Source organism: Piliocolobus tephrosceles, chromosome 5, assembly GCF_002776525.5.
Source record: "Piliocolobus tephrosceles isolate RC106 chromosome 5, ASM277652v3, whole genome shotgun sequence".
Classification (NCBI taxonomy): domain Eukaryota; kingdom Metazoa; phylum Chordata; class Mammalia; order Primates; family Cercopithecidae; genus Piliocolobus; species Piliocolobus tephrosceles.
In genome coordinates, this window is record NC_045438.1 from 5,813,320 (window position 1) to 5,839,502 (window position 26,183).

The 26,183-nt window shown below is 39.5% G+C and overlaps 2 protein-coding genes across 2 annotated transcripts in view; one reads left to right on the plus strand and one right to left on the minus strand.

Moving 5' to 3' along the window:
• Window positions 1-23,619, plus strand: part of TRAPPC3L (trafficking protein particle complex 3 like) — a 50,210-nt gene extending 26,591 nt beyond the window's left edge. The window contains exons 4-5 of the mRNA XM_023218978.2: window positions 19,693-19,878; window positions 23,281-23,619. Coding sequence (XP_023074746.1) covers window positions 19,693-19,878; window positions 23,281-23,400 — 306 coding nt within the window. The 3' untranslated portion in view covers window positions 23,401-23,619. The remainder of the gene's footprint in view (window positions 1-19,692; window positions 19,879-23,280) is intronic.
• Window positions 3,407-8,486, minus strand: CALHM5 (calcium homeostasis modulator family member 5). Its single transcript, XM_023218973.1, has 2 exons — window positions 7,784-8,486; window positions 3,407-4,401 (listed from the first exon to the last, which is right to left on the minus strand). The coding sequence occupies exons 1-2, from the start codon at window positions 8,468-8,470 to the stop codon at window positions 4,012-4,014; spliced, it is 1,077 nt and encodes a 358-aa protein (XP_023074741.1). The 5' UTR covers window positions 8,471-8,486; the 3' UTR covers window positions 3,407-4,011.
• Window positions 23,620-26,183: the final 2,564 nt, after the last annotated feature.

Here is a 26,183-nt window from a genome sequence, read left to right on the forward strand (position 1 = left end):
AATCAGTGGATCATCAGGCTTTGAAACAACTAATCTGAATCAATAATATCGTGGTTCTCTCGTTAAATGTACACATTTTCAGTGATGCTTTAAAGGTCTCAAATAGAAAACCATGCAAAAGTTTTAAAAGTTGCTTTGGATACATTTATTTTACAATATATTACTTTAAGGTATAATGCATAGAATTATGTAGTGATTTGTCTGCCATGCCTTATTTTTGTAATCTTTGTTAAAGATTTTTTCCCCACTTGATATTTGATATGAATAAGCTGAATGTATCCTAAAGCTGAATTAAGTGGTTGAGCCTGAAAAAAGGAAGGAACTGCACAGGAAAAACAAAAGAATCATATATATGTGTACACAATTTATCATGGGATATATTGGACAGAATCAGCATTATGTGCTATGAAATTTTTCCTTGAGTATATTCCTTGTATGGGAAAGCATCACATTCTTTTCAAGAGCATTCTGCAATCCTTTCCTCTTATGTAATAGGGTAGTGGTGGTAGGGAGAAGACAAGATCTTCAGGGAAAATTAGAAGTATAAAAAGGGAGTCAACCTGGGCTTGGGTTAACTCTAGCCCAAGGACCCCCTCCATACGCTTCAATTCTAGACCTGGAAGAGACTGTTATGGCAGACATTAGTATGACCTTTGGGTGCCCTCTCTAGATATCCAAATTCAGGGTGCCAGTGTCCCAGTTCTGCGGTGTAACCTCCTCTGGAAGATCACCCTTGGACCAATGGAAACTCCTCACCTGGAGTTTTATGAGGAATGCTCTCTCTTGCCCCGGAACAACTCTTGGCTGCAATGGAAGCCCCAGAGCACAGTTGGGTCAGGAGGAAACTGACATTCCAGAGCCCCCGTAGGTCAAGCTGAGGCTGAAGTCCCAGAATTTCCTGTGGGATTGACTGAGACTCCACTCGAAACTGCATTCTTTCTTGTGTTTATCCTGCTAGTATGTTTCTCCTAAGAGGATTTCCTTTTTAATAAATCATGTATACACAGCTCCCTGTGTCAGGCGCAGCCTCTAGGGAGCACATCCAAAGACAACTAATGGTCCACACATCTTAAAGTCTCTGCTGTCAAAGCCAGCTCATGCTGCTGCCTCCGGATACCCATTCCCTCAGGATACTCAAGAGCAGACACCAATTTGCTCTCCCTATCTTGCTCCACTGCCTCCAGGACAATTCGTGGGACAGATAAGTTTTCTTGGACTTGTTTTGTTCCTGAGTAAAGGACTGTTAAAGAATTTAGGACCAGGAGTCAGGATGACAACCTGTTAAGTGACTTCTTCCAGAGGAGGAGGATGAGCTCCTCTGCTACTTATTAAGCTGTAGCACCAAGTACCCAGACTGCCGGCTTCTTGCCAGTCAGCTTGGAGTTTCTTGAATGAGGCAGTCATTGTCATGAGTGTAAGCTTTCTGAGTGCAGAAAGTCCCTGGAGTTGAGGGTAGCAGAAATATGCCCCAGATATGACTCCTCAATCCTCAGTTTCTCACAAGTAACCTACTTCTACAGAACTTCTGTTTCAGCCTCTCAAGCACTGCAAGAGAGGCATGGGCATTGGTTCCTATGTGTATTTTTCCAGCTCAGAAGACGCTTAAAGGCAGACAAACTTCAAGTCAAGAAAGATTAAGAAGGAGAATTCTTTGCTGAGTTTTGTCTCCCTTTATTCTGAAAACTCTACTCCTTCACATCCCTAATCCCTGTTCTGTCCCTGCCAGATACACACACAGACGTCTGACCCTGCACCTCCAAGTTCCCAAAGATATTGTATGTAGAAAAAACAAATCTTTTTAAGTTGACATTCACACTCAACACTGAACACTGCTTGCCACCAATTGTATGGGTTTTCTCCCACACCTTTGGCCAATTTCTCCCACACAATTGGCCAATTCTCCAATACCAACTGGATATCTTAAATTCAATTCTGGCATTAATCAGCATTAAGTGCAGACCCCCAGCAGGTTAAGGGCTCAGTCCCATAAGACTTCCCCCAACTTCAGACACCAGTCACAAGCAGTAGGTTCCAAAGTTACTCACATCTTCTATCTGACATGGCTACAAAGCAGAGGTTCCAATGAATCTCAGGACAGAGCTTTATTTACTTTCATCCATCTATTATAAAAGAATATAACTCAGAAACAGTCAGATAGAAGAGATGCACAGGAACAGGTTTGGCAAAAGGGGCATGGCACTTCCACGGTCCCTTTGGGCACACCACCCCTCATGTATTGAGCAACGCAGAAGCTCTCTGAACCCTGTCCTTTGGATTTTTATGGGAAGCTTTATTCTTGGGCATGATTGATTAAATCATTATCCATGTGTGAGCAACTCAACCTTCAGCCCCTCTCCCTTCCCCAAGGTCTGGAAGTGGGACTGAAAGTTCCAACCCTCTAAACACATGGTTGGTTCCCTTGGCAACCAGACCCCATTCTGAGGCCATTCAGAAGCCACTAACCATCAGTCATCTCATTTGCATACTACGAGACACATCACTTGGGAGGTCCCAAAGGTTTTAGGAGCTCTGCACCAAGAATAGGAAGAAAGATCAAACACATATTTCTTCTTGTAAATGACAATAACATAGATATGTTCTGGGTCCTATACTTGTAGGATTCAGTTTGCCACCATGTTTCATGTTAATAAAAAGTTAATATTCAGTTTTCTCAAACTAGGAGAGATAGACTCCCACTGATATAAGGTATGAGCCACAGCACAAAACATAGTTCTTTTTTTAAGCACAATTCTTCCCAGAGATTTAAGGAGAATTTATGTACATATACACATACACATATATATGTATATACTGACGTGGATATAGTACATTGTAGAATGCAAGATTTGCATTATTTCTGATAAATGTAAGACTGCAATACAGTTTTATGCCAGTACTGCTTTGGACAGAGTCCCCAGACCTTTAGTCAGGGTCAATGTACCCTACGATAGTCTGAATGTTTGTGTCTCCCCCAATTTCATATGTTGAAATCCTAACCCCCAAGCTGATAGTATTAAGAAGCAGAGCTTTGAGAAGTAATTGGGTCATGAAGGTAGAGCCTCCAGGAATGGGATTAGTGCCTTATAAAAAATGCTTAAGGGAGTTGATTTGCACTTTCCACCATGGAAGGACACTGAGAAGGCAGCAAGCAGTTCACAATCTGGAAAATTGCTCTCATCAGAACCTGACCCACAATGCTTGTAAAGGTCCACTAAATGTTTTTAATTTCTTTTAAAATCAGAAGAAAATACATAAACTTTCAGGCTGAAGAAAATGCTAATATATTCACCTTTTATCAATGCAGTTATAAATATATATTTCTATATATATATATATATTTGTTACTACTACTTTGAATGTAGGAAGTGGTTCACAAAGGCAAAAGTACATAAAGCTCACACAAATCATGATGCAGCCCTGCTTCCAGGGGCGTATTTTCAGTATACAGTGAAAACATGTGAAAAACTTTCAGTTTTAGGCATCATATTCTTGCAACTTTTCATTTTTGAGAACTGAGGTCTTCAGATTCTGAGGGAATGAATTCCAGAATTTCATACATCCTTAAAAGGATAGATTTGAAGGACAAAGACTCCTGCTGATCACACTGCAGGAGCCACTGTGTAAGGCAATCTGTGTTAAGAGTAACTTGCTTACTCACAAGCCATTGCTTCTGCCGCTAAATTCTGCAACCAATATTTACAGAGACTGATGAGCCCTCTCACGTGAGTCTCTCTGTTGAATGATAAAATCTTAGATCTTGGAGCAACATTTGGGCCTACTGAGCCCAACTCTCCACCAATGCAAGAGCATCTTTGTCACCCTTCAGCATCAATTTGAGCACATACTGATGCTCCACTTGAGACCTTCAAAGCAGTTTCCTTTGTGTTATTGTCTTGTAAAGATACTCCAAATGTAAGAAAATACAGAGATACACAGGTTACTGGTGATAAGTTAGGAGGATCCCAGAATGAGCCTCCCACTCAGCACCATGAGTCAGTGATGGTGGATGAGCTACACATTGTGGGCAGTACCCACAAGGACCATTGTCGTCTCATCATCCTCAGGGCTAAGTTCCAGACCACTGTCCACCACTCTGTGGAGGGTGCTGTAGTGTTGCCGGCTTTGGTGGAAAGAATGCAGCTCTGAAGCAGCCTCCCAGGCAGCAAATGTAGGCATGGGAAAAGGATCTGGCCTCTTGTTTTCAAAAAAGCATTTCAGGTTCCTCTCGCTCAGCTTGTTGGCATAGTCCAGAAATCTGTTTTCCAACTGCTCCTTCTCCTTTTGTGCATATGTCTTCCAAAAACTCAGCTGAAGGTAGCTAACTTTAGATCGGCAGCGAGCATAACATGTGGTGAGCAGAGAGAAGAAAGATGCTGAACAAATCAGGCACCATCCTAGAATCTTAACAAGAAAGAAATATTGAGCACACATGAAAGCAAAGTCATTTAGGGAGCTAGGGTGGTATTATTGAGAATAGCTAAATTATTGTGTATAGCTACATTATTACCATGGTCTTTGGCATACCTCATTTGAAATCATTCATCTTAATTTGTAAACACTTTAAACTCACTTTTTTAATTTATTAGGTAAACTCAAAATAAAGCTAGTGTTTACCTAATCTCTATTCTCCTCCCCAACATTGCTGGTGCAAAGAAATAACCAGAAGGCAGGCAGATGGAAAAGAGTACAAAGTATAGATTACATAAGACTTACAGAAATCAAGCTCAGATAGTATTAGCTCTGAGAGGAAAATATTCTGTGCATAAGTAAATGTGGTCATGTGAGCAAATGACCAGCTCTTCAGCCAGGCATTTTTAGGCATTGATAAATGTATATACATGGCTAGTGACTAATTTTTTTTCTGTCATTACTCACTGTCCATGGAAAAGGGAGACAGATGATACAATCAGGAAACTGAAGCCATAAGAATTTAAAGGCTGAGAAAAAATTAGGATCATTAAAACCCTGAAAATGATTTGTCTTGATTTTTGATAATTAGAAAAAACAAACTCTTTCCTGAATATGAAATGGTTCAGCTTTTCTCCCCTGGATCTAAAAGCAAAAGTTTAAATAGCTCAAATTATCTTCTAACTTTTTTGGCTCTAATTCTGTTTTCACTATTGGAATTAATTTTATATTTGGAAAACTAGCATTTTTTTTCAAGGTGTCTCTTGACATTTAGTTTAAATGATCCTTAATATTCTTTAGCATATAAGCCTATTTGAAAATAGAAATAATCTACAAAAGAACCCATTCAGACCGTAACAAAACCACAAATAAGCTTTAAATCAGTGGTTCCCAACTTCTGGCTCAGATATAGAGTGTCTGTGAAGGGTCTCAACCTCTGCACCAATGCCAACTCTGAACTGGCACTACTCAGGTTTAAATCTAAATTTTCCCCTTACTGTGCATATTCTTGTGTCTCAGTTTCTTCACTTGTGAAATGGGGGTTACTCATCTTGAAGGGTAATTTGGTGGACCTAATGAAATCACGCTGGACACATGTGTTCATTAAGTTTGAGCTAATATTATATGCTGCTATTCTTCAAATGTATATACACTTATGTAATTGTGTTAATGAATTCATATCTTTCTGTACTTATAATTAATGAGTGAGGCACAACTACCATCATGTGAAAGTCCTTGAATGGCTTGTGGTTGGCTACCTTGTATCTTCCTCTTTCCTTCATTGTCTATCTTCCTCTTTTTCCAGAGCTGAGGCTTCTGTACGCCATCTCATCTCAGTATCGGAGCCAGTTTCAGCTGAGTTATCAACTATTCCATCAGCTTCAGGTCCCCTTCTCCCTTTCACATGACCTTTGCAATGACCGATGCTTCCCCTCAATTCACAGTACCCAGAGTCAAACTAGAGCATGGTGGATGCTTCCATAGCAGCCCTCAATAGTGTCTTATTTTGCATATGTCCTCCCCCAAAGCCTGGCAGTTTTCCTCATTGACTTGGAACACCTACTGTGTACCAGAAACTTTATGCCCATTTGTGTCTATCATCTCAAAATCTTCCAACAACTCTCCAAAGTAGGTGATATTACCACCAACTATGAGAAAACTGGGACTCAAAGAGGCCGAACCACTAGTTCTAGGTCACATAGCTGGTGATTGATAGCGTCAGCATACAAACCCAAGGCCAGACAATTCCAAGACTGAGCTCTTTCCACTACTCCATTCTATCTTCCTTAGGAATAGAGAGTCATCCAGCTAGATTTTTTGTTTATCTGCCCCACCCATGGATGAATATTCTTTTCCACCTCCAGGCACATGTCCAACTATTATTGGTCTGGACTATATGTTGCCTCCTGCCTATCTGAACCTCTGTAGTCAGCACCTGCTGTTGATACAACTCCTCTTGCCCACATTCCTTATGCATCTTCCCACAGGAATCAGCCCCAGGTCCTTCTCATTCTGATGAAGAATCAGCAGGTCAGTGTGCTCAGTCTAAGCTATGACATGATGTGCATGGTTTCCTAGTGCCTGTGTTTAGAGCGGAGAAGCTCACACAATGGTAGGTGTTTGGGCCTGGCACTGACTGAATGGATCCTGGTGCCTGAGGACATAAACCATAAATCAATCACTCTATCATAAGAGTTGTAAGTTATACCCTTCTTCAGTAAAGGACACAAGACATTTGGGAGTCTGATATATTTTATCTAAGATGTGCTTTATGCATTAAAGAAAAGATTTTGTTTTGGAGAATTTTTTGACTTACCAATTTATGAAGAGTATGACTTTACTGCCAACCAGCTTTGGAGTATATGATTTTAAAAACAGACTTTGCCTTGATGTGTTGTTACCAAGGCAAATCCTTGTTGAAAAAGTAAAATAATGCTATTTCAGTGCCTTTATTCTGAAACAGATAGCATTCCTGACAATTTGTAGATCTGCTTATCACCTCTTACCATTGCTTTTGGGAATGCAATTCTTACTACCTATAAATGGGAGGTCAGTCCTTCCTAAGGCTGTACATCTGGATTTGTGTTCATGTGCCTGGAGGAACGACAGGCTACCTCCCTGCATCAATTAGGTAAAGACATGATTTCCTTCTGTTAAAGAAAACAATGCCCCAATCTTGAGCTTCTGAAGTAATTAAGAACCCCTTTAGCTGTATAGCACAAAGAGTATAAAACATAATCTCCCTAGAGATTATGGTCACTTTTTCACAGAGGCTATTTAAAAACTGCTGATTCCTACTTTACAAGGGAAATTCTTCTCAATCTTGGTAATATTTATACACAGAGATAGCGGTTGCCAGAAATCATGCAAGAGACTCTCTACACTAATTATATTACACGCAACTTTGAAAAGTATTAACTCATTTCATTCAGCTACATTTTAATAAATGAATAATATATGTGTATGTTTGAGAAACGAACTTGAATATAAATAATTGATAGAAGGCAGTAATTTCCAATTACAGCTCTGCCATTAACACTCAATTTATGATTTAGTGTTAGGCATTATTTATTTACAAAGTCAACCCAGAGGGAATGTTTTAAAGTACTTAAGTATTTACTATTTACATGTGGACAATCCAGTGGATATTTTCTTTTCAGAACCGGAAAAGAGATAATCCATTCAGCAACTTTACTGAACCATCCAGCCTTTCAAAAGCTTTTCCTGAGATAGTCTCAATGCTGCGTCAGGTTTCAGTTTCCATTTAGTTTCTAAATATTCTGACAGGACACAGACTCAGCCCTGGCTGAAAGGAGGACAGAGAGAAGACTTCAAGCTCATGCTGAGAGAAAACGGCGAGTTTGTGTTTTCTTACCTGAGACTGGGCCTGAAGGGACAGTTTCAGTTCTTCATTGATGGTAGGTAGCATGCTAGTTTTGCCACAAGAAACTCTGTGCAGTTCTTCCCAGCACTCTTTGGGCTTACCCTTGCAAATCAGTTCCAGGAGTCCCGAACTTCTCGTCCCGCTCATGGCACATTCATAGAAAGTTCCGTTGAGCAGAGCCACAGAAAGCCACATCACTGGAGCCACCAATGAGCTCAGAGTGATCTGGCCGAGGACATAGAAGAAACGGCAGCTGTGGCCTCTGGGAAATATCTTCCTGGGATTCACACAGCAGCCTGTGAAGAGTCTCCATGACCTATTGCTCAGAAAGAATCCCAGGATCAGTAACACCCAGGCAGGAGCAAAGAGGAAAACTAGCCCATAGGTCATATTCTCAGTGCTGCAGGGGCACTTAAAAGCCACAACAGAAAAGAGACGCTCACTTCCCACGGTCAGCAGAGCCATGAAGCTGTAGCCAATGACAGTTTTCTGATTAAGGAAGAATTTTAAAATGCCCTGAAAAGCATCCATGTTGGAGATGCACAAAGAGGGAAAATGCTGTGCCTTTGTTACTGTCAGAACAGCTGTGGCAGTGGCTAAGGGTGGAGCTCTTTCTTCATCAGAAACAACAGTCCTTCTTCTCAGACTGAATTGAGCCAGATAAGGAAACAGTGTCATTCCTTAGGAATGACTGTTTCTCAACATGTTTAGATAATGCCTCCTACTGGTGGGAATAGGGCTGTGATACTGCAGCCTAAAGGCTGAGAATAAATTCAAAGTGCACAGGCTCCATTTTTACATTCTTTCCATGTGGCTTGGATTGAAAGTCAGAAAAGAAATTCTCACTCATACAAATAATAGTCTAGGAATTTTCCAGTGTAAGGAATCAACATTAACAGAAAGCGGTTTCAGCCGATTGATCAGGAGACAAATCAAATCTGCAAACCTTGAATTTTTTTCCTCTTGCTATGCCTTGAGATTTGGAAGACAGGGATTTGCTTTCTTTTTTCATATATAAAAATACATATGAAAATTATATATATATATATCAATAGCTTTCGGGGTACAAGTGGGTTTTGGTTACACGGATGAATTATGTGTGTGTGTGTATATATATATATATATATAGTGCTGAATTCTGAGATTTTAGTGCACCCATCACCGGATATGTATGTGTACCCAATATGTATTATTTTACCCCTCACCCCAATTCCACTCTCCCTCTTTCTGGGTCTCCAAAGTCCATTATACCACTCCATATGCCTTTATGTACCCACAGCTTAACTCTCACATATAAGTGAGAACTACAGTTTTTGGTTTTCCATTTCCAAGTTACTTTGCTTGGAATAACAGCCTCTAGCTCCATCAAGTTGCTGCAAAAGACATTATTTCATTCTTTTTTACGACTGAGTAGTATTCCATGGTGTATATACACCACATTTTCTTTATTCATCAGTTGATGGTTACTTAGATTGGTTTCATATCTTTGCAACTGTGAATTTTGTTGCAGTAAATATACATGTGCAGATCTAAAAATATATATATATATAATGACTTCTTTTTCTTTGGGTAGATACCCAGTAGTGAGACTGCTGGATTGAATAATAGATCTACTTTTAATACTTAAAGTTCTTTCTTTAAGAACTAAAGAAAAGTGCGGTGGTTCATGCCTGTAATCCCAGCAGTTTGGGAGGCCGAGGCAGGTGCATTGCTTGAGCCCAGGAGTTCGAGACCAGCCTAGGCAACATGGTGAATCTCCATCTCTACAAAAAAACCCCCAAAATTAGCCAGGCTTGGTGGCATGCACCTGTAGTCCCAGCTACTCAGGAGGCAGAGATGGGAGGATTGCTTGAGCCCAGGAGGCTGAGGTTGTGGTGAGCCAAATCATGCCACTGCATTCCAGTCTGGGTGACAGAGCAAGACCCTGTCTCATAAATAGATAAATAGAAGGAAAGAAAGAACTCTCCATACTGTTTTTTATAGAGATTGTACTAATTTACATTCCTACCAGCATTCTACCAAAATTCTGTTTTCACAAAATTCATACCAATATCTATTGTTTTTGCCTTTTTAGTAACAGCCATTATTACTGGGATAAGGTGATATCTCATTGTGGTTTTAGTTTACATTTCTCTGACGATTAGTGATGTTGAGCATTTTTTCATATGCTTGTTGGCCATTTGTGTGTCTTCTTTTGTGAAATGTCTACTGATGTCATTTGCCCACTTTTTGATGGAATTATTTGTTTTTTTCTTGCTGATTTGTTTGAGTTCCTTTTAGATACCAGATATTAGTCTTTTGTCAGATGCATAGTTTACAAATATCTTCTCCCATTTTGTGGGTTGCCTGTTTACCCTGATGTTCATTTCCTTTGCTGTGCAGAAGCTTATTAGTCTAATTAGGTCTCATTTATTTATTTTTGGTTTTGTTGCATTTGCTTTTTGGGTCTTAGTCATAAATTCTTTGCCTAGACCAATGTCCAGAAGAGTTTTTTATTAGGTTTCCTTCTAGAATTTTATGGTTTCACATCTTAGATATAAGTCTTTGATTCATCTTGAGTTGATTTTTGTATATGGTGAGCAACAGGGATCCAGTTTCATTCTTCTACATGTTACTATCCTGTTTTTCAAGCACCTTTTAATGGATGCAGTGTCCTTTCCCCAGTTTATGTTTTTGTATGCTTTGTCAAACATCAATTGGTTCTGGGTTCTCTATTCTGTTCCACTGGTCTGTGTATCTACCTCTGTACCAGTACTATGCTGTTTTGATAACTATACCTTTATAGTATAATTTGAAGTCCGGTAATGTGATGCCTCCAGATTTATTCTTTTGGCTTAGTATTGATTTTGCTGTTGGGGCTCTTTTTTTGGTTCCATATAAATTTTAGGATTTTTTTTTTCTAGTTCTGTGAAAAATGATGTTGGTATTTTGATAGGAATTGCAATGAATCCGTAGATTGCTTTGGGAAGTATGGTTATTTTCACAATATTGATTCTTCCAATCCAGGAGCATGGCATATATTTCCCTGTGTTTGTGTCATCTATGACTTCTTTCAGCTGCATTTTATAGTTCTCCTTATAGAGATCTTTCACCTCTTTCATTAAGTATATTCCTCGGTGGGTTTTTGTTTGTTGTTTGTTTGTTTGTTTTGTAACTATTATAAAAGGGGTTGAGTTCTTGATTTGACTCTTTGGTTGTTGTTGGTGTGTAGCAGGGCTAATGATTTGGGTACATTAGTTTTGTAAACTAAGACTTTACTAAATTCATTTATCAAATCTAGTAGTCTTTTGGAGGAGTCTTTAGGGTTTTCTAGATACATGATTATACTGACAGACGGAGATAGTTTGACTTCCTCTTTTCTAATTTGGATGTCCTTTATTTCTTTTCTTGGCTGATTGCTTTGGATGGGATTTCTATTAATAGCACTATGTTGAATAGAAGTGGTGAAAGTAGGCATCTCTGTCTGTTCCACTTCTTAGGTGGAATGCCTTCAACTTTTGCCCTTTCATTTTCTATCTTCCTAAACTGGCTAATGTTAGAGGTCAAATTTTAGGATTTGAGATATGTGCTTTTTAGTTGGGAAAGTTTAGGGAGAGTTTGAGTTTTGAAGGAAAGTCAAAATGAGGAGTCCTCATCATTTCTTTCCTAGGCTATAATAGTAACCTTTTGATTAGTATCTCTGCCCTTGACCTCATGCTCACACCCATCCATAACCCTAAATCCATCCTCTATGCTGACAAGAAAAGGATCCCTCTAAAACTGAAATTTAATTCTGCATTAGCCAGTTCACACCTTTGGGGCTCACAACTGCTCACAAGTTGATATATGTAGAGCTTCCCTGAACTCCATCATGGCATTTTATGCTCATGACATGTTCCCACTACCTAGAATGTCTTTGTCACTTCCCTCCAGACCCCTAGTCTTGTCTGCCCAGCAAACATTCAGTCAATAGATGCCCATTCTATAATTTTGTCTTGCAAATGGCTACTGAACTCCCACTGTGTGCCAGGTACTGTGCCAGAATGGCAGTGCTCAAGAAGTGTCTGTTGAATAAATGAAGAATGAATAAGGAATCTCTTAGTCCTTCTGATTATAAGTAATTTAAGAAAATTGCTTCCATTTCTCTCCTACACAGCTCTTAATTTTAAAAATTAATTAATTTCTGCACTTGAAATTTCATTAATAAACTTCAAAGTCCAGGCCTGTGTGTTTTGTGAAAAGAAATTGCCTTGGACTAGGAGCCAAGGAATGAAGTTATAGCATGGTCTTGGCAGTGTCATTTGGCTTATCTGAACACCAGTTTACTTATTTGTGAAACTAAGGCCTTAAAAGACACAGTCTGCAAGTTTCTTTCATTTCCACATTGTAAAATTCTTCAAGCAATGTAAAACAGCAGACCTTTTTGCGAAGTTACTTTATAATTCATTTATGTACCTCCCACCACTACCGCTTGCTCCTTAGAGACTTGTCTTTGATAGTAGAGTAGTCCCCTGTTACCTACAGGGGATACCTGCTACCACGACCTCCATTAGGGGATACCTGCAACCAAGACCCCCAAACTGCAGATAGTACCAAACCTGTATATATTATGTTTTTCTAAAATCTGCTAACTGAGGCAGTTAACAAGTGACCCATGAGCAGGTCATACTATAAACAGTGTGAATGCACTGGACAAAGGGATGATTCACGTTCTGGGCAGTATGGAGTAGGGACAGTGAGAGGTTTCATCACACTGCTCAGAAGCACAATTTAAAACTTATGAATTATTTATTCTAGAATTTTCTATCGAATATTTTCAAATTATGTTGACCACAGGTAACTGAGACCACAGATAACAGCCAGCAATCCAAAATTTTTCCCTCCACTTCCCAAAATGTATTCTTGGGTCTAATCTGCCCCTAGCATCCTCTGCTTTGACTGTCACCATACTGTTGTGGCAAATGTGTCCTGGGTCCCTTCTAATCCAGGGTTTTATACTTTGCTAGTATCAGTGTGACAAATATCAACCGATATGTTGATGATTAGTTGTATTTTAATTTCTTACTCCCTGAAAGGATATATATCTTTTTAAAAGTTTTTTGAAAATAATACTTTGATGTAATTTTTTATAAACCATATTATTTCCACAGAAAATTAGCCTCTTACAATATTCTATACAAGTAAAAATAGTATTTTCATTTATTTATTTTTATACTTTAAGTTCTAGGGTACATGTGCACAACATGCAGGTTTGTCTCATAGGTATACACGTGCCATGATGGTTTGGTGCACCCATCACCTCCTCATTTACATTAGGTATTTCTCCTAATGCTATCCCTCCCCCAGCCCCCCAGCCCCTGACAGGCTCCATTGTGTGATGTCTCCCTCCCTGTGTCCATGTGTTCTCATTGTTCAACTCCCACTTATGAGTTAGAACATGTGGTGTTTAGTTGTCTGTCCTTGTGATATCTTGCTGAGAATGATGGTTTCCAGCTTCATCCATGTACCTGCAGAGGACATGAACTCATCCTTTTTTATAGTTGCATGGTATTCCATGGTGTATATGTGCCACATTTTCTTTATCCAGTCTATTATTGATGGACATTTGGGTTAATTCCAAGTCTTTGCTCTTCTGAACAGTGCCATAATAAACATACATGTGCATGTGTCTTTATAGTAGCATGATTTATAATCCTTTGGATATATCCCTGGTAATGGGATGGCTGGGTCAAACGGTATTTCTAGTTCTAGATCATTGAGGAAATGCCACACTGTCTTCCACAATTGTTGAACTAATTTACACTCCCACCAACAGTGTAAAAGTGTTCCTATTTCTCCATGTCCTCTCCAGCATCTGTTGTTTCCTGAGTTTTTAATGATCGCCATTCTAACTGGCATGAGAGGGTATTTCATTGTGGTTTTGATTTGCATTTCTCTGATGAACAGTGATGATGGGCATTTTTTCATATGTCTGTTGGCTGCATAAATGTCTTCTTTTTGAGAATTGTCTGTTCATATCCTTTGCCCACTTTTTGATGGGGTTTTTTTTCCTTATAAATTTGTTTAAATTCTTCGTAGATTCTGGATATTAGCTCTTTGTCAGAAGGGTAGATTGAAAAAAATTTCTCCCATTCTGTAGGTTGCCTGCTCACTCTGATGATAGTTTCTTTTGCTGTGCAGAAACTCTTTAGTTTAATTAGATCCCACCTGTTTATTTTGGCTTTTGTTGCCATTGCTTTTGGTGTTATAATCATGAAGTCTTTGCCCATGCCTATGTCCTGAATGATATTGCCTAGGTTTTCTTCTAGGATTTTCACGGTTTTAGGTTTTACATTTAAGTCTTTAATCCATCTTGAGTTAGTTTTTGTATAAGGTATAAGGAAGGGATCCAGTTTCAGCTTTCTACATATGGTTAGCCAGTTTTCCCAACACCATTTATTAAATAGGGAATCCTCTCCCCACTGCTTGTTTTTGTCAGGTTTGTCAAAGATCAGATGGTTGTAGATGTGTGGTATTATTTCTGAGGCCTCTGTTCTGTTCCATTTGTCTATATATCTGTTTTGGTACCAGTACCATGCTCTTTTGGTTACTGTAACCTCATAGTATAGTTTGAAGTCAAGTAGCGTGATGCCTCCAGCTTTGTTCTTTTTGCTTAGGATTGTCTTGGCTATGTGGGCTCTTCTTGGGTTCCACATGAAATTTAAAGTAGCTTTTTCTAATTCTTTGAAGAAAGAAGGTGGTAGCTTGATGGGGATAGCATTGAATCTATAAATTACCTTTGGCAGTTTGGCCATTTTCATTATATTGATTCTTTCTATTTATGAGCATGGAATGTTTTTCCATTTGTTTGTGTCCTCTCTTATTTACTTGAGCAGTGGTTTGCAGTTCTCCTTGAAGAGGTCCTTCACATCCCTTGTAAGTTATATTCCTAGGTATTTTATTCTCTTTGTAGGAATTGTGAATGGGAGTTCACTCATGATTTGGCTCTCTTGTTTGTCTGTTATTGGTGTATAAGAATGCTTGTGATTTTTGCACATTGATTTTGTAATCTGAGACTTTGCTGAAGTTGCTTATCAGCTTAAGGAGATTTTGGGCTGAGACGATGGGGTTTTCTAAATATGCAATCATGTCATCTGCAAATAGGGACAATTTGACTTCCTCTTTTCCTAATTGAATACTCTTTATTTCTTTCTCTTGCCTGATTGCCCTGGCCAGAACTTCCAATACTATGTTGAATAGGAGTGGTGAGAGAGGGCATCCTTATCTTGTGCCAGTTTTCAAAGGTAATGTTCTCATTTCTGCCCACTCAATATGATATTGGGTGTGGGTTTATCATAAATAGGTCTTCTTATTTTGAAATACATCCCATCAATACCTAGTTTATTGAGAATTTGTAGCATGAAGGGCTTTTGAATTTTTTCGAAGGCCTTTTCTGCATCTATTGAGATAATCATGTGGTTTTTGTCTTTGGTTCTGTTTATGTGATGGATTACATATGTTGAACCAGCCCTGTATTCCAGGCATGAAGCTGACTTGTTGGTAGTGGATAAGCTTTTTGTTGTGCTGCTGGATTTGGTTTGCCAGTATTTTATTGAGGATTTTTGCATTGATGTTCATCAGGGATATTGGCCTAAAATTCTTTTATGTTGTGTCTCTGCCAGGCTTTGATATCAGGATGATGCTGGCCTCATAAAATGAGTTAGGGAGGATTCCCTCTTTTTCAGTTGATTGGAATAGTTTCAGAAGGAATGGTACCAGCTTCTTTTCATACCTCTGTGTAGAATTTGGCTGTGAGTCCGTCTGGTCCTGGACTTTTTTTGGTTGGTAGGCTATTAATTATTGCCTCAGTTAGAACCTTATTTGTCTATTCAGAGATTCAATTGCTTCCTGGTTTAGTCTTGGGAGGGTGTATGCGTCCAGGAATTTATCCATTTCTTCTAGATTTTCTAGTTTATTTGTGTAGAGGTGTTTATAGTATTCTCTGATGGTAGTTTGTATTTCTGTGGGATCGGTGGTGATATTCCCCTTTATCATTTTTTATTGTGTCTATTTGATGATTCTCTCTTTTCTTGTTTATTAGTCTTGCTAGTGGTAGATCTATTTTGTTGATCTTTTCAAAAAACCAGTTCCTGGATTTATTGATTTTTTGAAGGGTGTGTGTGTGTGTGTGTGTGTGTGTGTGTGTGTGTGTGTCTATCTCCTTCAGTTCTGCTCTGATCTTAGTTATTTCTTGTCTTCTGCTAGCTTTTGACTTTGTTTGCTCTTGCTTCTCTAGTTCTTTAAATTGTGATGTTAGGGTGCTGATTTTAGATGTTTCCTGCTTTCTCTTGTGGGCATTTAGTGCTATAAATTTCCCTCTACACACTGCTTTAAATGTGTCCCAGAGGTTCTGGTACATTGTGTCTTTGTTCTCATTGGTTTCTAAGAACATCTTTATTTCTCCCTTCATTTCATTATTTACACAGTAGTCATTGGAGCACGTTGCTCAGTTTCCACATAGTTGTGCAGTTTTGGGTGAGTTTTTTGCTCCTGAGTTCTAATTTGATTGCACTGTGGTCAGAGAGACAGTTTGTTATAATTTCTGTTCTTTTACATTTGCTGAGGAGTGCTTTACTTCCAACTATGTGGTCAATTTTGGAGTAAGTGCAATGTGGTGCTGAGAAGAATGTATATTCTGTTGATTTGGGGTGGAGAGTTCTGTAGATGTCTATTATGTCTGCTAGGTCCAAAGCTGAGTTCAAGTCCTGGATATCCTTGTTAATTTTCTGTCTCATTGATGTGTCTAAGATTGACAGTGGGATGTTAAAGTCTTCCATTATTATTGTGTGGGAGTCTAAATCTCTTTGTAAGTCTGTAAGGACTTGCTTTATGAATCTGGATGCTCCTGTATTGGGTGCATATATATTTAGGATCATTAGCTCTTCTTGTTGAATTGATCCCTTTACCATTAATATAATGGCCTTCTTTGTCTCCTTTGATCTTTGTTGGTTTAAAGTCTGTTTTATCAGAAATCAGGATTGTGACCCCTGCTATTTTTTTTTCTTTCCATTTGCTTGGTAGATCTTCCTCCATCCCTTTATTTTGAGCCTCTGTGTGTCTTTGTACGTGAGATGGGTCTCCTGAATACAGCACACTGATGGGTCTTGACTCTTTTTTTTTTTTTTTTTTGAGACAGATTCTCGCTCTGTCGGCCAGGCTGGAGTGCAGTGGCGTGATCTCGGCTCACTGCAAGCTACGCCTCCTGGATTCACGCCATTCTCCTGCCTCAGCCTCCTGAGTAGCTGGGACTACAGGTGCCCGCCACCATGCCCAGCTAATTTTTTGGTATTTTTAGTAGAGACGGGATTTTGCCATGTTAACCAGGATGGTCTTGATCTCCTGACCTTGTGATTAACCTGCCTTGGCCTCCCAAAGTGCTGGGACTACAGGTGTGAGCCATCACACCCAGCCGATGGGTCTTGATTCTCTATCCAATTTGCCAGTCTGTGTCTTTTAATTGGGGCATTTAGCCCATTTACATTTAAGGTTAATGTTGTTATGTGTGAATTTGATCCTGTCATTATGATGCTAGATGGTTATTTTGCCCAGTAGTTGATGCAGTTTCTTCGTAGTGTCAATAGTCTGTAGTGTCAATAGTCAATGCACCAATTTGGCATATTTTTGCAGTGGCTGGTACTGGTTGTTCCTTTCCATGTCTAGTGCTTCCTTCGGGAGCTCTTGTAAGGCAGGCCTGGTGGTGACAAAATCTCTCAGCATTTGCTTGTCTGAAAAGGATTTTATTTCTCCTCCACTTATGAAGCTTCATTTGGCTGGATATGAAATTCTATGTCGAAAATCCTTTTCTTTAAGAATGTTGAATATTGGCTCCCACTCTCTTCTGGCTTGTAGAGTTTCTGCAGAGAGATCCTCTGTTAGTCTGATGGGCTTCCTTTTGTGGTAACCCAACCTTTTTCTCTGGCTGTCCTCAACATTTTTTCCTTCATTTTAACCTTGGTGAATCTGAGAATTATGTGTCTTGGGGTTGCTCTTCTCAAGGAGTATCTTTGTGGTGTTCTTTGTATTTCCTGAATTTGAATATTGGCCTGCCTTGCTAGATTGGGGAAGTTCTCCTGGATAATATCCAGAAGAGGGTTTTCTAACTTGGTTCCATTCTCCCCATCACTTTCAGGTACACTGATCAAATGTAGATTTGGTCTTTTTACATAGTCCCATATTTCTTGGAGGCTTTGTTCATTTCTTTTCACTCTTTATTTCTCTAATCTTGCCTTCTCACTTTATTTCATTAATTTGATCTTCAGTCACTGATATCCTTTTTTCCGCTTGATCCAGTCGACTACTGAAACTTGTGTCTGCTTCATGAAGTTCTTGTACTATGGTTTTCAGTTCCATCAGCTCATTAAAGTGCTTCTCTACACTGGTTATTCTAGTTAGCCATTTGTCTAAACTTTGTTCAAGGTTTTTAGCTTCCTTGCGATGGGTTAGAACATGCTCCTTTAGCTCGGAGAAGTTTGTTATTACTGACCTCTGAAGCCTACTTCTGTCAACTTGTCAAACTCATTCTCCATCTCCAGTTTTGTTCCCCTGCTGGTGAAGAGTTGTGTTCCTTTGGAGGAGAAGAGGTGTTCTGGTTTTTCGAATTGTCAGCTTTTCCGCTCTGGTTTCTCCCCATGTTTGTGGTTTTATCTATTTTTGGTCTTTGATGTTGGTGACCTATGGATGGGGTTTTGGTGTGGATGTCCTTTTTGTTGATGTTGATGCTATTCCTTTCTGTTTGTTAGTTTTCCTTCTAACAGACAGGCCCCTCAGCTGCAGGTCTGTTGGAGTTTTCTGGAGGTCCACTCCAGACTCTGTTTGCCTGGGTATCACCAGCAGAGGCTGCAGAACAGCAAATATTGTTGTCTGATCCTTGTTCTGGAAGCTTCGTCCCAGAGGGGCACCTGCCTGTATGAGGTGTCTGTCAGCTCCTACAAGGAGGTATCTCCCAGTCAGGCTACATGAGGATCAGGGACCCACTTGAGGAGGCAGGCTCTCTGTTATCAGAGCTCGAACACCATGCTGGGAGAACCACTGCTCTCTTCAGAGCTGTCAGGCAGGAACGTTTAAGTCTGCAGAAGTTGTCTTCTGCCGTTTGTTCAGATATGCCCTGCCCCTAGAGGTGGAATCTAGGAAGGCAGTAGGCCTTGCTGACCTGTGGTGGGCTCCACCCAGTGAGAGCTTCCCTGCCACTTTGTTTACACTGTGAGCATAGAACTACCTATTCAAGCCTCAGCAATGGTAGACACCCCTCCCCCAACCAAGTTTCAGCATCCCAGGTCAATCTCAGTCTGCTGTGCTAGCAGCGAGCAAGGCTCCGTGGGCACGGGACCTGCCGAGCTAGGCACAGGCTTTGGAGGGAATCTCCTGAGGGAGGGAATCTCCTGTTCTGCCGGATGTGAAGACTGCGAGAAAAGTGCAGTATTTGGGCAAAAGTGTACCGTTCCTCCAAGAACAGTCACTCATGGCTTCCCTTGGCTAGGAAAGGGAAATCCCCTGACCCCTTGAGCTTCCCACGTGAGGTGATGCCCTGCCCTGATTCGGCTCACTCTCCATGGGCTGCACCCACTGTCCAACCAGTCCCAGTGAGATGAATCAGGTACCTCAGTTGGAAATCACCCATCTTCTCTGTTGATCTCGCTGGGAGTTGTAGACCAGAGCTGTTCCTATTCAAGAATCTTGGAAGTGATTCACAAGTAAAAATATTTTAAAATTTCGCAGCATAGGATCAATAAATTGCAAAGCTAAGGGTGAAGCCAGACTTCCTGACTGTAGATTCCATGTGCTTAACCATTGTGCTGCAACGCCTAGAACAGGGTATTTGTTTAGTCTGCTAATAGTTATTTGTTCTAGACCAAGTTTTAGTAATTTTGTTTTCTTCTTATCAGGTTGCTTTCAAGATGTATCTGGGAATTACACCAAGTGTGACCTGTAACAATTCAAGCAGAAATGAATTTTCCCTGATTCTAGACAAGAATCCTCTGGTGGAGTTTGTGGAAGAGCTCCCTGCTGGACGATCTTCTCTGTGCTACTGCAACTTGCTGTGTGGGATTATCAGAGGTGCCTTGGAAATGGTAAAGTTGAATAAGTGAAGAATGAATGAGAATCTCTTATCCTTCTAAGACTAAAATAAAATAACCAATATACATAATTCATTTTGCTGGGTACATTGGTTATCTAATAACGTGTTACAAAGTACCCCCAAAGTGTAGCAGCTATAAAAACAAACATTTATTTTCTCACACAGTTTCTGAGGATCAGAAATATGGGAGCAGCTTAGCTAGGTTGTTGTCACTCAGAGTCTTTCATGGCTTAATACACATGCAGTCAAGCTGCTGGCCAGGGCTGCAACCTCTGGCAACTTGACTGAGGCTGGAGAGTCTACTTCCAAGCTCGCTCACACAGCCCCAGTGCCTTGTTGGCAGTTGGCAGGAGGCTTCATGAGGTTCCTGGCCACATGGACCTCTTTGTAGATCTAATCACAACCTGGCCACTTATGTGGCCAACCCTGGTGCCACGGAGGAGTGGGTTACCTGAGGGTGTGAATAACAGGAGGTAGGGATCATTGGCCATTTTGGAGGCTGGATTTTACACCTAAATTATTAATTGGTTTAACTAAAACAGTTATTAGTATCTGCTAAGTGTCAGGTACTGAGTATGCACAGATGAACAAGACATAGTTGCTGCCTTTAAAAAATCTGCTTTCTAATGGAAAAGTCAGATGTACAAATAAGTATAATTAAGGCTATGAGAGAACCTGTGGCAGGAAAAACTTTCTAGACTTCCTAAGGAAACTCTAAACTGGCTTTTGAAAGAAAAATAGGAGTTAGATAAAAGCCTTGGGTAAGAGGAGCAGGAGAAAATAATACAATAGGTAGAAGAATCAGCATGTTCAAAGGTACGAAAAGAATGTTTCAATCAAGGAACAAGGAACTTGAATTAGTTCACTATGACTGACATATAAATTGAGAGACAGATTGTCATGAGAAAGGAGGCTTAAATTCTTTACAGAAGACTGATTTTAAGAAAAAGAGTTCATATGACAAGCTTGGAAATTCAGACTTTTACATTGGAAGCAACAAAAATCAATATAGGTTTAAAAACAGTGGAATAATATTTTGAAACTTGTGTTTTAGGAATTTCATTTCTTTATCAACCAAATGAAAGTATATCAGAGGGAACAATGCTGAAGGAAAGGATGAGGGCACTTTGGAAGTTATGATGGTAACCTCAGGTAAAACCAGAACAAAGCCTTGACAGCAGGAATAGGGAGAGGAAGACCATTTGAACAACATCAAAAAGACGGAACAGATAAAACTAGGTTATGAACTGGCTGAAAGGAACGAAATTGAGAAAAAGGTTCAAGAATGATTTGTAAGTTTCTGAGCAACCTGTAGAGATGGTTGTGCTATTAAACCAAGAGGAGCAAAACCAAGAGGAGTACATTTGGGCTTGGTAGAGACAAAATGAAGAGTTCAATTTTGAGCCTGCTGGAGTTGAGGTATTTAACACATGCAAGTGAGGCTATCCAGCAAACAGTTGTTTATCCCTGTCAGGAGTTCACAGAGAGACATGGATTGAAGAAACATTAGAATTGGAAAAGAATGCCTAGACAGAGTCTGTAGAGCAAGAAGAAAAGGGAGTAACAGAACCGTAGGGAGCAATAAAATATAATAAGTAGGTTAAATAGAGAGCACAAAGGCTGAAAAGGATACCAAGAAAGAGAAATCAGAGGGAGGAAAAGAAGGAGTCATAGAAACAAGGGAGGAGAGCATTTCGAGAAGACAGAGTGATTAATAAGAACAAGTACAGCAGAGAGTCTAAGTTAAACCAGACCTGAAAAATATTCACAACATTTAGGAACCAAAAGACCCAGGAGGGCCTTGGTAAAAGCTCCTTTGGGAAAGTGAAGGGAAAGAAGACAATCTGCCAAAGATTGGTGAGCCAACAACAGCTTAGGAAGAGATGACAGTCATCAAAGTCTCATTTTCCCAGAAGCTTAGCTATTAAGAATGGTGGGACCAGATAGCAACCAAAGTCTTGCCATGTATTGAGCTACCTAGTAATGAGGCATGCATGTAATTTTATATTATTTGTGATAATTAGGGGGAAACAGAATAATAAGTAATCCAAAAGCATAAAACAATAGAAACAATGTATTGTTCACACAGATTCTCCATGCTTCCACCCTAGCATCTTTTTAGACTTGTCCTGTAGTCGGTGGCCATGAGATCAAGGAAGGGGTGGGAAAGCATTCTGAGCATTTATGGGCAAAGGGAGAAACCATAAAATCAAGTCAAAAATAGGAAAAGAGTGTCTTCTACTCTCATAGATAACAGTTGATTGTATTTGCTGAATGACAGCTGGCATCACACCTCATGTGTCCCCAAATATTCAAATAGCTTCAACATTGTCTCCCTGTTAATTTAACTTATTTTCTGTTAAATTTTGACAAAGACTTAAAAAATCTTATGGAAGAAAAAGTTGAGGATGAATTTTGCTTCTGTATTTCCAAGTGCAGTCTACGTCCTTCTGTTAAATGGTAGGCATTGCAAGGCCGGGCCCAGTATGAGTCAGATAATTTGGTACACTAAGGGTTTAACAAATTGAGGCTGACTAGCTAAGGAATTCTTAGTGAGAGAGGGGAGTGAGTCAGGTAAGATTCAATAAATATCAATTAATTTCCTGCCACACGTGGGCATTTTTCACATATTATTTGCTTTTACTAGGTGCTTTTACTTATTTATCTTATTTTTCCCAATAAAACAAAATAACTCCGAATAAATACACTATTGGGGTAGGTCAGCAATATCATGCTGCTTTTATGTGGACACATGTTAATGAATAAAGAAGTAAGCCCTGCTTACTTCAGTGCCTGGGAAATGGGAAATACCTTACAGAGAAAAAGAAGGCCTGAGTATCAAATATTCATGTCTGTAATTTCAATCTTCAATTTTATATCTATAATTCATTTAATTGATATTACTCTCAAAGCCTTCAAACCCTAAGTGACTGCTAAATGTTGTTAGAATAAGTGATTATGTTATTTAGCGAATGACAGAATGATTTATGGCAAATCTGTTTGAGAGCAATCATTTAAGAATCCATTTATTCTTGGAAATTCTGCTGACTAAGCACACTGGGTCTAGGCTATCTTCGAGCTGGGAATTTGTGTTCTTCTAAAGATGGATCCATAATTCAGCCTTGCACAGCGAGCCAAGCTTGGCAGAGTCTGGGTGTCCCAGTCATCCTAGTTGGCCTGGACCACCCTTCTCTTTGCAGAGTCACACCACAGAGCTGACACACAGCTGTACCATCTCTGGAGTATGCTCAACAAAGGGCCCTTTATCCACGAACAAGCTTTTTAAAAAATCATTTCTTAAGGAATGTAAAGAAAGCTAAAACAAGACTGAGAAAAATTTAGTTTTTTGTTTTTTAATTAAATGACACAGGCCTGTTTTTTTCTTCTTTCCTAGGTTCATTTGGCTGCTGATGTTACATTCTTGCAAGACAGACTAAAAGGTGACAGTGTGACAGAAATAGGAATAACATTTCTAAAAAAGCGAGACGAGAAAAAATACAGACGGAAGAAATGAAGAAAAGCACGGAAAATGCCACAGGGTGGCTAGTTGAGTTAATATTAGCTAAACATGTATAGACATAGAAATTTTGAATTGCTTAATAGCATGAACTTTGAAAGGCTTATAAATCAGCCAGAAATTTGAAATGCAGGGCATAAAAATTTAAAGTTTTTTTTTTCCTTTTGCTTATAAATCACACATTTTCAATCTCATGTCCACAAAATTTCATATAATGTGATTTTCTCATGTATTAGCTTGGCTTCTAGCTTTAGCCTCCTGATGCTACCCTTGATTTGTAATCACCAAGTCAAGCTATTTATTCAGTGATGATTTTGAAACATTTTAAAATACCATTTAATTTTAATTTATTTTATTTAATTTTAATATAGCTGGTATTAACCAAATTCCTTCCTTTTCTCATAAAATATTGCTTGATGCTCATGCCAGGAAACCTCTTAAATAAAGGATAAATAATAGTCTTTGAAAATACTTTCTTACCCCAAAGCTTATTAATTTAGAATTTCTACTATCGTGGCCGGGCGCGGTGGCTCAAGCCTGTAATCCCAGCACTTTGGGAGGCCGAGACGGGCGGATCACGAGGTCAGGAGATCGAGACCATCCTGGCTAACACGGTGAAACCCCGTCTCTACTAAAAATACAAAAAAAAACTAGCCGGGCGAGGTGGCGGGCGCCTGTAGTCCCAGCTACTCAGGAGGCTGAGGCAGGAGAATGGCATAAACCCGGGAGGCAGAGCTTGCAGTGAGCTGAGATCCGGCCACTGCACTCCAGTCCGGGGGACAGAGCGAGACTCCGCCTCAAAAAAAAAAAAAAAAAAAAAAAAAAAAGAATTTCTACTATCATTTTCACCCCCTAAAAAATCTTCCAAAGAATGTTTTCTCTGTGACCAGAACACATTTAAAATTCAAATGTACTGAATTAAATACACAGTAATCTTCACCAGACCATTGGCACACAAGGGCAGCCTACAAGGCAGCCCAGAATCTATCTGCAGATAACTCGCAAGTACAAGTTATGATTGGTGTGATACCACCCTACAGAGTTGGAGAACATGTTTGTAAACTACCTATCTGATACCCTTGTGTTATTAATAACCAGAATATATAAGAAGTTCAAACAACTCCATAGGAAAAAATTAATAATCCAATTTAAAATGGGCAAAAGATCTGAATAGACGTTTCTCAAAAGAAGACATACAAATGGCAAACAGGTGTATGAAAAGGTGCTCCACATCATCGGTCATCAGAGAAATGCAAATCAAACCTATAATGAGATATTAGCTCACCCTAGTTAAAAGTGACTTTCATCCAAAACAGGCAACAGTGAATGCTTGCAAAGACATGGAGAAGAGGGAACTCTCGTACAGTGTTGGTGGGAATGTAAATTAGTATAACCACTATGGAGAACGGTTTGGAGGTTCCTCAAAAAACAAAAAATAGAATGATCATATGATCCAGCAATCCCACTGCTGGGTACATACCCAAAATAAAGGAAATCAGTATATCTAAGAGATATCTGCACTCCCATGTTTATTGCAGCACTATTCACAATGGCCAAGATTTAGAAGAAATCTAAGTGTCCTTCAATAGATGAATAAATAAAGAAAATGTGGTGCATATACACAATGGAGTACTATTCAGCCATAAAGAAGAATGAGATCCTGTCATTTGCAACAACATGGGTGGAACTAGAGGTCATTATGTTCAATGAAATATGTCAGGACAGAAAGACAGACTTAGAATGTTCTCACTTATTTGTAGGAGCTAAAAATTAAAACAGTGGACTCATGGAGATATAGAGTAAAATGATGGATATCAGAGGCTGGAAAGGGTAGTTTCAAGAGGAGTGGAGATGGTTAATGGGTACAAAAATCTAGTTAGATAGAATGAATAAGATCTGGGCCGGGCATGGTGGCACAAGCCTGTAATCTCTGCACTTTGGGATGCCAAAGTGGGAGGATTGCTTGAGCTCAGGAGTTTGAGACCAGTTTAGGATATATATATATATATATATATATATATTTTTTTTGCATACCTGTGCATACCTGTGGTCCCAGCTACTCGGGAGGCTGAGGTGGGAGGATTGATTAAGGCCAGGAGGTTGAGGCTGCAGTGAGCCATGATTGTACCACTACCCTCCAGTCTGGGCAATAGAGTGAGACCTTGTCTTAAAAAAAAAGTACAAGAATGAATAAGATCAAGTATTTGACAGCACAACAGGATGAGTACAGTTGATAATAACTTTTTGTACATTTAATAATAATTACGATTATAAATGGATTGTTTGTGACAGAAAAGATAAATGCTTGGGGTAATAGATACCCCATTTACCCGATGTGATTGTTATGCATTGTATGCCTGTATGAAAACATCTCATGTACCCTATAAATATATATACCTACTATGTGCCCGCAAAAAATAAAAATTCAAAAATAATCGAAATAAATAAAACTGGTATAAGTGATATGTTAGTGATAGACGTCAACTAGGATTCAGGAGCCTGATCTGAGTCCCTGTCCAGTTCTGTTTCTAGGGGCTTCAGCTGATCCTGTGTAGTGACTGATCCTGGGCAAGGCACGTAATCTCTCTCTCTCTCTCTCTTTCCCCGCCCCTTTAAAATCAGGACATTGGATGCAATAAAGGTCTAAAACTGTATCAATGGGTTTAAACGATATAAATGATCACTGAAATTCTACATTTTTGGACTTTACAACACTGCAGGGAAATTGTTCTCCACTTACTCAGCTGTCTCTTCAAAAGGACATTACAATAGGCATAAAG